The 13,326-nt window shown below is 37.0% G+C and overlaps 1 protein-coding gene across 7 annotated transcripts in view; it reads right to left on the reverse strand.

Annotated features, from left to right (window-relative positions):
* Positions 1–13,326, reverse strand: part of LOC142099646 (interferon-induced very large GTPase 1-like) — a 59,015-nt gene continuing 45,689 nt past the window's right edge. For 4 of the 7 annotated variants that reach the window (XM_075183310.1, XM_075183307.1, XM_075183313.1 and 1 more), the window contains 2 exons: positions 10,269–10,342; positions 1–8,014 (listed from right to left, as the gene is read on the reverse strand). In XM_075183310.1, the coding sequence (XP_075039411.1) occupies positions 777–8,012 (7,236 nt within the window). In that variant the 5' untranslated portion in view covers positions 8,013–8,014; positions 10,269–10,342 and the 3' untranslated portion in view covers positions 1–776. The remainder of the gene's footprint in view (positions 8,015–10,268; positions 10,343–13,326) is intronic. The other 3 variants (XM_075183311.1, XM_075183308.1, XM_075183314.1) reach the window with 1 other exon arrangement.

Raw genomic sequence — 13,326 nt, forward strand, 5'->3', positions numbered from 1 at the left:
TGAAAATTGATTATTTGGCATGATTTATTTAATTTATTGCACATTTTGTTTTAAAACATTACAAACTAAATATAAACTGCTTTTCCATATGATTTTAGACACTTCTGTTTTCTAGCTATCCCAAAACATTTAAGGGCATATGTGGGATTTCTTTGCCTGAAAAGTGATCCCTGCATTACCATAATTTATCCTGATCATATCACCAAATTCATACAAAATGGTTTAATTACAGTATAGCAAGAAGCAAGAAAATGAAACATTTTCAGAAAAAAGGTAATCATGAATTAAGCATCATTATATATGATTAAAACAAACTGATTTTATATTCTGGCTATAATACTAAATAACCACATCAAAAATTCATAAAACGTTAATTGCAGAATTTAACTGTTTATAGACAAACCTTGTGGTAAATTACAATTGTTAGTTTTACAATGTATGACTGGGATACGTTTGAGGAGGGGAGATCTATCAGTGACATAGAGCATCTGATTGTCAAAACCAGTGATTGGCATCTACCGCAACGTAAGTCTTCAACCCCTTTATGATCTGATAATTCACCAAACATCTAATATTTGTATTGTCTTCTGTATTATGTATTATTAGTCTAAAATGACAATTTATCAATAATTCTGTTAGCATTTCAGTTTTACACTATTTACTGATTTATTATATGATACATTTTAATACAAATATTATATGAAGGTTTTACTCAGCATTCTATAAATTGAGTTTTATTTTTACAATAATTCACTGTAAATTCATTGTTTGACATTTTACATATGTATCTCCAATATGACTTCCTGCTTACTTATATTTTTCCACTGTGAAGGGATTGCTCCCAGACCTGCAAATTTTAAATTATAATGTGTTTCAATTTCAGACTGGAAGTGGCAGGTCACCCATTTCCAGTAAGATAATGAGGAGTTGTCTGGCGTAATTGACCAGTTACTGTAAGGAGGTCCTGCTTGTCTGTAGGTTTTGTAGGGAGTGCTTTCAGTACTATCATGCCTAGCATAAAATGAGGAATCACTGGATACAGAAGTAGAGCATATGTTTGTTGCCAAGTAATCTGTGTCTTTATAGTGCCAACCATTAAGACCATTAGGGCGATGGAACTGAACACTATGATCGCCATCATGATCAGGAATAGTATTTGTACAAACTGCAGCACAAAATGGGCACCTCTGCCAGCACCCTTTAAAATGATCACATATCATCCCAAGAATATTATTCTTTAGATCGGACAGATCACACCTGGAAATTTCGTATTTTAGGTCTTTCACCACAATTTCCAAAGCCTGTGTCATTGCCTCTTTTAGAAAATCTATATCGGTTATGTTCTGATATTTCACACTTTTGAGGTCCGCACATGTCAGGTTCATCTCACTACCGAGCTCTGAGCAGAAAGTATCTATCCATGAGCTGACATCACCTTGTTTGTCTGTGACCATTACAGTGGATGTATCTATAGCCTTTATTATAATGTTTCTGAAGTGATCCACATTCTTGTGTAGAATATCTGACGTATTTTTCTCGTCATTAAAATGCTGTTCAATACATTCCTCAATAAAGGCTCGTACTGCTGATTTAGGATCTGTGATATAATTTATATAATCCTGAAAGATTTCATTCTCTGCCAGTGACTTAAGCAGACAGAACTCTAGTTTTGATCTGTTCCCATTCAAAGCAGAATGGTTACTTTTCATGTCTCCAGCTAATTGAATTGCAGACTTCTCATTCACTGCTTGCTGGATGGAGTCTTTTAATGTGTTACACAAAAAGTCAGCCAGTGATGCGATTTGTTTTTTTCCTTCACAAGAGATTTTAAAACTCTGCCAGAATTGTGCTCTTTTACTTTTTAGATAGGCAATAGGATCATTGGCTTTTCTAAAAGCTTCAGAAATCTGGAGAAATCTGCGGGCAGCTTTATGGCACAAGAACAGAGACACATACAGTGTGTATTCACGTATGAATTTAAAATGACTAACTAACATGGTGTTTACTTCTGTTTCTAGCATTTGCAGAATTTCATAAAAGTAAATACACTGATAATCCATTTTCTCCTTCTGCTTTTGATCAATATATTCATCCATTCGCTTGTTTAGAACCTGGGTTTCGACTCCCATTTTTATCTGGAAATTATTTGAAAACTTTGCACGGATAAAGAAAAGTTTTGATTTAGTTGAAATATACTTAGAGAACACCTGAGGTAAGTTTTCCCATTTATAAGAATCACGGATTGTACTGACTAGATTGGGTTCTTTTTTGAAGCGCTCTAGAAAAACATTTTCTAAATCCTGGTAGATTTGTGGTGGTTCAGGAGTTCGTATCGCCTCAGTTGCCCCAGTAATTAAGGTATTCCACATTTTATTGAATATTTCCAGTAAGTCTTTATCATTTAATTTTTTTCCTTCCAAGTCTAGGGCCATTTTTCTGCTTTTTACAAACATTTGTTCCTCATATTTCTCTTTCAATTTATTTATTTCTGTATTGTCCTTTTTTAATCTAATTAGTTCCTCTGCCTTTTTCCTTATCTCTTCTATAAGGTAATCTTTAACGGTAACAAGTCTGTTTTCTGTATTCACTCTCCATTGCACTAGTAACTCCCCGTCCTTTTCATCATTAAAAAATACCTTTAAGTCCTTGAGGACTGTTTTGTATTTTTCCTCATACTCCTTGTTTAGAAACATTACATTTACCGACATTATTTCATCCTTGTGAATTTGGTTATTGATTTTGTTTTGTAGTGTCAGCATGTGTTCCCTTAATGTCCATGCCCATTGACTGTATTTCTCTTCCAGTTTGTTGTATGCTGCAATCTCAAGAGAATTCTTAAAGCTGAAAACAAAATTCTCATTAAGCAATGCATTCCACAGGTCATTAACACGTGTTTTGAACATTGAAATACTTAAAATATTTTGTTGTGCTTCCTGTTTTGCTGAGTTGAGTATGACCCGTCTTAGTGTTTGCACATTTTGGCTGTAACTTGGGTTCGGTGGAGCCATGGGTGGGTCCCCTTCCCAGAGGTGGGAAAAGTAGTGAATATGAGTGTTTACATCAAATTTGATGACATCATTAAAATAGGTTACATCACATTGCTCTTGCTGCGCAGCACACAATGTCATTTCATCCAGTTTCTCCTGAAGTTGTCTTCGTCCCTGCATATTTTTTTCTTTGGCTGTGATTTCTCCAACATTTTGATGAACAAATAGACAGCTGGGCTGTAGATTGACTTTTTTCATTCTCAGAAATGCTTGGACAGCAATCTGTAGGATATCTTGCATTTCAGAAGGATTTTCCCCAAAAATGTTGATTACCGTAAGGTTACCTAGGCCAATTACAAATGTAGCCAATTCATTATCATGATTAAGTACATTTTTATTTGACAACTCTACAGCTCTTAGTCCCTCAGTATCTACAACAAGAATATAGTCAAAGTTCATTTCATGTCTAAGTTCTTCATCTACCTCAATAAGCTGCATAAATGCTCCTCGAGTACATCTTCCAGCACTCACTGCAAACTGCAGGCCAAACATAGCATTGAGCAACGTGGATTTACCTGTACTTTGTATACCCAGTACAGAGAGGACATAAAGCTTCTTATCTCCTAGTATTTTTATCAGTTCATCCAGAATAGATCTAATCCACCTCAGTGGTACATGTGCAGCATCACCATCCATCAGCTCAACCGGATGCCCTGAAATCATGAGATTTGCAACAATTTTTGGAAATCTGAAAAAACTTTTATCCTGTTTGGGGGAAGTTTCTGATGCTTCATAGATTTGTCCCAGTTCTCTTAGAATGTGCTCAAGCCCAAATGTTGACATATTGATCTTAATTGATAATTTTTCTAAATCTTTGTCCATTTTTTCTATAATCTCTTTATTTTTACCTGTTTGCTTTTCCTTCTTTACTTTGGACCACACATTGTGGTACTCCTGGTTCAGCACTGAAAGAGTATTTGAAGACAAGTCATCCAAATACATTTTAAACCACTGGAGAAAATACATTTTTGACCATTGATCATTTGATTGTAGAATCTGTAGAAAAGATCCCATGAAGTCATTGAGAGGAAATGCTCTTTCTAGTTGTCTATTTCTTATTGTTTGTTTTTGAGACTCAATGTCACTTCGTTGTTGCTCAATACTCAGGTTGTTTTTACTCTTGAGTCGAGTCAGTTCTTTGTCTTTCATGCACCACCTGTGCCAGAGATCACCTTGTAAAGGAAGAAATTCAGTCTTTCTGGCTGATACATTCTTTCCTTTTAACAGGGAGAGTAGGATCTCAGCTTGTTCTCTCCCTTGCTTGCACTGTTCTCTGTCTTCATCAACAATAAATCCATGAGATCTGGCAAGACTACCACATTTGTTAAGGGAAAGCCTTCGTTTTGAAATAAGTAATAATGATTGGATCGCTGTTGTCATTTCTTGCAACAATTCTGCTTCATTTCTGTTTTTTATACCTATTTTTTTTTTTTCAAATCTAAGTGTTGGTTGACTACGTTCTTTGTCTGCAAGTAGACATATTAATGGTATGGGGGATTTCAATAATTGTTGTAGCACTACTTTCCCTTTCATATCCTTTACATCTGAGTCAGTGAACATTACTACAATGACAGATGAAATTTGTTGTAAGAATTGTACTTGATGATCATGTTCTCTGGCATCACCATGAAGATTAGTGAATGCGATACAGTCATCAAACGTGTCATCCTCCTTCCCACCTGGACAATACCAGGCAATCTCTGTAACTCCATTCATCAGCACATAGTTCTTGGTGCTTCCTTTGCAGTGACGGTGGTAGAATATATCATGTCTTTGTTTACTCATCAACCAATTGATTAACTGGGATTTAGAGGAAGTAGATGGCCCAAAACGAATGAAGGATATAATTGGATTTTCTGCTTCCTTAATAAATTTGTCATTAGATTTATCATTCTTGGTGTTATCTCCACTTTTAGTTTTCCACTTCTTTTTAACTTCTTGAAAAGACCAAAGTGGGAACTCAACATAATTTGTACCAGGATTAGTTACCAAAAGTGGTACAGCAAACTGGCAAAATGAAAGTTTTGTGTAAATATATTGTCTCATAAAGTCATTAGCACAATGAAAAATTACCATCTGGACATCCATAGGGTGGATAGATTGTTCACTATTTGTGGTCTGATTTTGAAAATCATCATTAGATTCACCAAGGAATTCTTCTAAGAAATCTTCAGATATGTCCATTTCATCATCTTCATTGATTGTCCTTGTGTTCACCTGAATGGGGTTAGCATTGCATTTACACTGTACATATCGTGCACGATAGTCCAACATGAGCAATTTTTGCAAAAAATGCAAAGGAACATGTTTTTCTTCTAAAATCTGAATTTCAAATATAGAAGATCTACAGATCTTATGAAAGTCAGCAGTATTCATTTTTTGTGGATAATACTTTTCCAGATCCAGTCTCTGCAGCAATTGTACAAAATATGTGTCCATGTTTCTGCAGTCCATTTCTTTATCATTTTTTATAATTGGTACTTTTTCTTGGCATATATTATTAAACTCCTCAGCATTTTCATCTGTTTTGAAAAGGTTTTTCATGTGTCCATAGCTAACTTGTCTCAGCCCATCTTCCATTTTACTCCAATCACAATATTCTGAATGTTGTTCAATAATATCATTGACATTTGGTAAAATACAATCTCCCAGGTGCTTTTTCATAAAACTCAAACGTTCTTTTTTTTGTTCCAAAGAGATTGCTTTATATTCACCTACAGATGTTAAACCTGTGTACAGGACGAATGCTTGAGCCTGCTGAACACTCTGACTTCTGAGGTTTGTGTACTCCATATAGATTTCTTGAATCTGATTTTTCAGAAACTCAATATCTTTATATCCTAAAAGGATTCGGAAGTTATGATTTATCATACAATAACCGGAGTTGTTTGCAATGCAGAGTACCAATAATTCTGTGTCAGTTTGTTTCATCTCCCTAATAGATCTCAGGAAGGAATACAATGAGCGACTAATGTGCATTGTAGCTTTAACCTTTGCTTGGTGGTGTTCTTCTGTGGATGACTTCAAGGATACACTAACATGAAGAATGTCTTCCATCGATTTCTGTAAAACATCAATAAGTTCTTTATAATCAAACACAGAAATGTGATGAAGTTCATCCTTCTCAGAGGCATAAATCCATCTCATAATAAATGAAGCACTGGGGAAGTTATCAACTGAATAAATATGAGACTCAACTAGCTGTTGCAATGAAACTTTTATGAAACTTGTGTCTTGTTCAGAATCATCTTTGTATTTCTTAACAATGTTAACTAAAAAGTCTTGTAGACTTTTATCTGACAGACATAAAGTCACCCAGGCACTATAACTTCTTGTGGTTTCATAGAGTGTTTGTTTAAAATCAATCAGTGCTTTTAAATGTTCTCTGCAGTTGTCAATGTTCCAGAACTTCACATTTTCTAAGAACAGTTTTGTTTTTTCCAGAGGCGTTTCTAGATGTTCTCCAATCATTGTTTCTGAGCTGAGACCAGTCACTGATGTGTAGTATTTAATTAGGCAGGAACTAAGTTTAAAACTGTCTATGAACTCATCCTTGTGATTGTCTACAATGATTTTCCATATTGGTATCAGCTGAAATCCTCTATCTATGACACTCCAGGTTTTGTTACTGGTTGCAAGTCCAGATTTCCAGTGGGAGAGAGAATCAGCTCCTGATGGACCCCCCGTTTTGGTAACAGAAAACTGAATATCCTTCTGAAATGTCGATAGTTTAGACTTGTCCACAGAACCCTGTGTATTTGTTGTTGACAGGTCAATGTCACCTCCACTTCCAGCATAACTATCACCCATGTAGAAGTTTAGGGCTTCAGATGTCATATTTTTTGCTTGCTGCAGCTGACTGGTAGTAACTCCTTGCATGGAAGCTTTCCACCAGTATATTCCCCCAAAGTATATAGGGCCTAGGTTGGCATGTGAGCCAAACCTCTGGAAGAAATCAGCACACTTTGTTACTAGAATTTGTTCATTTGAATTTATGCCAATTAAGTTTTCAATGCCTTTTAACTCATTTATTGCAGCCTGTGAAAGTCTGAGCTGGTCCTTTGTAAAGTAACAGGAAGCTAATGGGATGTAGTTATATCTGGTTGTACAAACATCAGTGTGCTCACTTGATTGTTTGCTGACCTTGTCAGATTGTGAAGATTTGCTGTAATCAGTACTGCACTTTATACCTAATCCCATAAAACCAGCAGTAACTGAACTACTTAAACTTAACCCAATCTTTTCAACAATTCTTTTAAATCTCGATTCCTCTTCATGAGACGTAAATTCCTTTTGCTGATAAGCTGGACTTTGTTCTGGTCCAACAAGTTTGAAACCATTTGGAATACAGAGAAGTGGTTCACGTTTCTTAAACATGTCTTCTATGTTTTTTGTTTGGAAAATTCCCTCAAGTGCCAGCCCTCCAGAAGCACATTTAATGATCTCTTCATCGTTTAAATTCTCTCTTTTTAAATATGATTCATCTCTGAGCTTAATCAGATTTTCAAAGTGATCTACCAGATCCACTAATGATTTTTCAGGTGGTGCTGAGCATTCACTAGGTATCTCCAGGGCTTTCCACATTTCTTCTTCACTGTGTTTGACAAGTTCATCATGTCGACTTTTTCCTTCAGATCTCAATTCTTTTAACTGTGTTAGTATTTTAGAAGCTTGTTCATTTTTATTTTTCAGTAATTGACATTGCTTCTCTTGTACTTCAGCAATCTGTACACTGCTGTCTGGTATATTAAATAGTTTATGTAATGCTCTTTTTTCCCAGGGATAACGAATCTTCTCCTCTAGTACTGAGCAGTCTTCAGGAATTACATGTTGTAATGACTGAATATTTGTAATGCCCAGCTGTTCTTTAAGCACATAGAGCCAATGCTCAGAATCCAAACCTGTCTCTTTGAGTTTATTGACGAGCTCTTTAGCAGCAGAACTTTCATCTGGTTCTCCTGACATTTCTGTAGAAGAATCAAAAACAACTTGTTATCAAAATGAATTGAACCTCATAAATATGTACACTTTACCTGTGCATTAGAATGACCCTAATGTGTTCTCTGCGATTGTCACCAAATTGTTGTGCAACTTTATTTTATTTGTATATTACAATATTATTTGGATATTTGTTCCAAAATGGGAATAGACTAATATACATAGCAGGAAATGTAAAGTATGTGCAAATAATGGCTACTCTGCGAGTCTAAAAAAAACCTTTTCACAAGCAACTTATCAAGACCCCACATATTATTGTTATTATTATTATTATTATTATTATTATTATTATTAATAATAATAATAATAATAAGAAGAAGAAAAATACAAACAAAATAGTGTAAGAGCAAATATAATGCCATTGTAAGAAAATGAATACATTTGTGAAAATACCTGAGTGCCTGTTCCTTTGCCACTAGATTACAGGACAATATGAAAAATGTAATGCTTATAGCATTACTCTTTTGTGGCCCCGCACCCCCAATCCAATTTGCGTTCCTTAAACTGTATGCATTTGACAAAAATTCACATTGCAGACATTGCGGTCAAAAGAACTCAAAGACCTTGGTGTGAATAATGGTATAACATTAACTGTTACAATTATCACATTTGTGTGTACATGTAAATAACATTTGAACTGAACAATATAGACACAGGTTTATCCAGCGAACCATATACTCGGTTCATAGAAAAATTACTACGCAGTAAATATTATCTTAGACAGCTATACCCCATAAAATGGTTTAATACATACTTGCCTACTGCTGGAAACATTTTTCCGGGAGAGGGGACGTGACTGGAGGGCGATAAGGGTCGGGGCGAGGCCAATCGCGTCATTTTGGCCCCGCCCCCCATGAAACCGTAATTCATGTCGCAGAGGGCAGGGCCAAAATGACGCGATTGGCCTTACCCCGCCCCCTCCCGCCCTCCAAAATGGCGTTATTCACCGAGAATTGCGTCAAATGACGTGATTCTCTGTGAATTCCGGGATGCGGGAGAAATGCCAGCTCTCGCGGGAGCCCGGGAGACTGACCTGAATTTCGCGAGTCTCCCGGACTTTCCGGAAGAGTTGGCAAGTATGGTTTAATATCTCTCGGTAACAGTGGTGCACATGATGAGTTGTCCTTACTTTTACATTAACTTAATGTTGCAGCCAATTATGGATAATTGTGGTGGTGGACTTAAATCCCATATACTTTAAAGTGATTTCTTGTTAGATGTGCTCCTAATATGGTGCAGTGTCTTTCTGTTTGACTTTTTGAGGGAGTGGTCTATTTGTGGATTAACCAAACGTTCACTTTAAGATCTGCAAGTTTTGCATCATTCAGTCCTTATGCAGCAAGAGTCATTTTTGACAGTTAAAGGTTAATTATCTGTCTGGGTGTTTTTCTTTCAGGAAGGGCAGTAGAGAAATCACTTAACCTCTGCAGACTGAACAGGTTACTTTCTCTGCAATCATCAGCCTGAGAGAATATGACAATTTTCCAGACACTTATGCCTTGTTAGCTTAAATGAGTCCCTGTTGTAGACTGGAAACAGGGCTGATTTTATACAGTCATTGTGTGCCTCTTTTTTTTACTACACATACAGGGGTTCTGCAGGTAGATGTAAAACAAAACTGATTCAACTTGTCTCTGGGAGTAATCCCTGCTTTACAAAGTCAGTGACTTTGTGGTACAATAAATCTCTCAGCAGAGAGATAAGCAATGCACAGAACTCTGCATCCAGTGTTTTGTTATAGACCTCATTATATGCTCTCATCTGGAGCTCCTTACATGGAACTCTCCCAGCAGGAAATCCCTTTTATCTCTCTCTGAGATTGTCAGCAAATACAAGAGAAGACTCCAGTTTCTTATCTCTCAATCTGCTATTTTGACCTATTTATGTTGATTATGAACTTCTGGACTTTTGCTATTTTTGATACTGTATCTCGGAAATTGTTGATTAATGAGTGATCACTCTTCTTTCTGTGATAAATATGTATATACTTGAGCATGTTACTTTTTACAAACTTCATTAAAATCTTTTACTTACTTCACATGAATGGGACCACGATCCTTCAATTGCGCCGGGGAATACCAAGTTATATAAGAATGCGGAGTATGCAAAAAGTGCACAGTCTGGGTCCCAACCCATAGATTGGTACAAAGCGGAACAGTCACCCAAATTCAGGACTGTCCCACCAGAATCAGAACAGTTGACAGCTATCCTGCTCTCTCCTACCTGTTCTTTCAGCTTTCACTTCCAGGTGTCTTAAGCTCAGTAGTTGCTTGTCTTGATCCTGGAATGTTGGGCTCCTGTTTGGGGAAAAAGGATAGGTACAAGAAATATGAAAAGACGAGCCATGAGTGAACACTCTAGCCCCCCCCCCCCCAACCAGCCCAGATGTTAAATCAATAGCAAAACACGGACACACACTAATTATTGGATTATTATAACATTGCCAGGAATATCTCTGGGACAAGATAGAGAAATTCTATGGAAGAGAAAGAAAACAATGGAACTGTAAGAATGGTGAGCTCCGCAAGCAGACTTTATAAAAACATTAAAGACAATATTTAAAGTCCTAAATCTAAAATATGTTCATACGTTAATCGTTTGACTTTTATATTAGACCAATTCCAAGGGAAACAAATAGAGTCCCCTTTCTTAAGACTTAATGAAATTATAAGCAATAGTATTTTGGAGAAATGGAAAGTTGAACATAATGAAAGGAGAAATCCTAACGTGGCAATGTGATGGACTTTGTAGTGACATTTTTACACCTCCCATATTTCCACTCAGACCCGCAAATAATCAGACAAATAGACACATATGCACAAAGAGAAAGTCTCTGAATGTCTGCACTATCATAGAAACATAAATAATAAAAAGTGATAAGCAGTGTTTTGCTTTAATGTATAACTTAACACTATTTCTTGATTTTTTTTGTGCTGGACACTGCTGGAGTTACCGACTGCCCTTAATTTCCAAGGATTTTAAAGATTTGTCCATGGAAATTTATTGTCCCTGCAAATATCCCTTTTTTTAATTAATCCAGCGGTATGATCCCTCTTTTTCTATATACTGAGTGCATGGACACACACTAATACAATTCTCATACACACTGACTCACACCCCTTCTCTCATACACACATTTGTCATACACACTAACTCACACTCTGATACACACAAACTGACTCACATTCACTCTCATACACACTAATACATTTCTCATATCTATCTATCTATTTATATAGCGCCACTAATTCTCATAGACACTTGCATACACATGCTCTCTCTCACACACACAGTCATACACACAGACATATAAACTCCCATAAACTTACCTTTTCTTGCAGTGCTGCCTTCAGTTTCCTCAATGGCAGTATGGGTAGGGGGCATGTCTGTGCTCTGATTGGCTGAGTGTCAGCCAATCGGAGCTCAACAGAGACAGTGAGGATTCTGCATTACCGAGCAGCACAGGCTGCTCCAACAGTTCTTCCTCTGTGGGGGCCCAGGTGATCACATTCCGGCCCCAGGGCCAAATTAGGGGCCACATGGGCCTGGTGCTGAAAACTATCAAGGGCCTATTGTGAGAAGCACCATCCTATCAAAGAATGTCTGGCCAGCACCATGAAGGGCATAGTTAGAGCCTCCAACCATCTACATCTCCCTCCCATATTTCTCTTATATGAAGAGTGCACAACTAACTGGTTCACGCAGTATTTATGTAAAGTGAAGAGTGGGAAGTATGTCCCAAATGCTCCTCTTGCTGGGAAAAGCTCCTAGCTGAGCAGGATAGTCTGCTAAATCCTGCCCATATTATAGATAGTGTTGAGTACATGTGAGTGTTTCATAGTACATCAGCTGTGAAAATGCTATATCTCAGAATTGCTCACAGATTATTGGGGAATAGTCAGGGAATACTCCTATTATAGGGGCATCCAGAGTCCCTTTTTTCCAGGCTTCAACAACATCTTTAAAAGCAGTCATCAATCCAAATGAAAGCAAAACATACCTAGATGTATGTGTGGATTTTGTCTAAAATGGTTAAAGTACATTAAGTTTAGATTGCATAGTTTTTCTTCCTTTCTACAGTAAATTATTATTAGGAATTAGGTGTTGATAAAGCACTTTTACTTTTGTATATGGGATGATGAGTGAGTTTAAAAAAGTATACTCATGCAAATGGTCACCTGACTCAGTAGGAAATTCTTTAAGACCATTGTTCTAAAATTGTAAACCAGACTAGCTTGATTTTTTTGGTTTATCAGTATAACCCTAACAAAGCTGTCCCAGTGAAGAAGACCATGTTTAACTTCAGACAAAAGCAATGATTTTCAAATAAATTTAACAGACAATTTTTTACATATTCAGTAATGTCACTATAATAAATAGAGATGGGCGGGTCTGGTTCTCAGAGAACCGAACCCACCCGAACTTTGGGTATCCGAGTACCGAGCTGAGCAGCTCGGTACTCTCCCGCCCGTTCCGAATCCAAATCGAGGCCGAACGTCATCGTGACGTCGTCGGATCTCGGGGCTCGGTTCTCGCGATACTTCAACTTTATAAATATACGCCTCCACAGCAATCCATCGCCATTTGACAGAGGGAGAGAGCAGGGTGTAGTCATAGGCTGATTAGAGCAGGGACAGAGAATACAATATTGTTCTTGCAATTGCTCTAACCAAAATCGCTAGTAAAGAGAGGTGGATAGAGGTTTATTATTTTTTCTTAATATTTGGCACTCCCCAGCGCTTTTGGGGTGTCCCCCATAATTGTGCATAAATATTTCTGGTTGTCAAAAGTCATAACTGTCAGCAGTATCTACTAAATAATTTTTAGCACTCCCCAGCGCTTTTGGGGTGTCCCCCATAATTGTGCATAAATATTTCTGACTGTCAAAAGTCATAACTGTCAGCAGTATCTACTAAATAATTTTTAGCACTCCTCAGTGCTTTTGGGGTGTTCTCCCTAATTGTGCATTAATATTTCTGGCTGTCAAAAGTCATATCTGTCAGCAATATTTACTAAATAATTTTTAGCACTCCTCAGTGCTTTTGGGGTGTCCTCCCTAATTGTGCATTAATATTTCTGGCTGTCAAAAGTCATATCTGTCAGCAGTATCTACTAAATAATTTTTAGCACTCCTCAGTGCTTTTGGGGTGTCCTCCCTAATTGTGCATTAATATTTCTGGCTGTCAAAAGTCATATCTGTCAGCAGTATCTACTAAATAATTTTTAGCACTCCTCAGTGCTTTTGGGGTGTCCTCCCTAATTGTGCATTAATATTTCTGGC

This window comes from Mixophyes fleayi, chromosome 8, assembly GCF_038048845.1.
Source record: "Mixophyes fleayi isolate aMixFle1 chromosome 8, aMixFle1.hap1, whole genome shotgun sequence".
NCBI lineage: Eukaryota > Metazoa > Chordata > Amphibia > Anura > Limnodynastidae > Mixophyes > Mixophyes fleayi.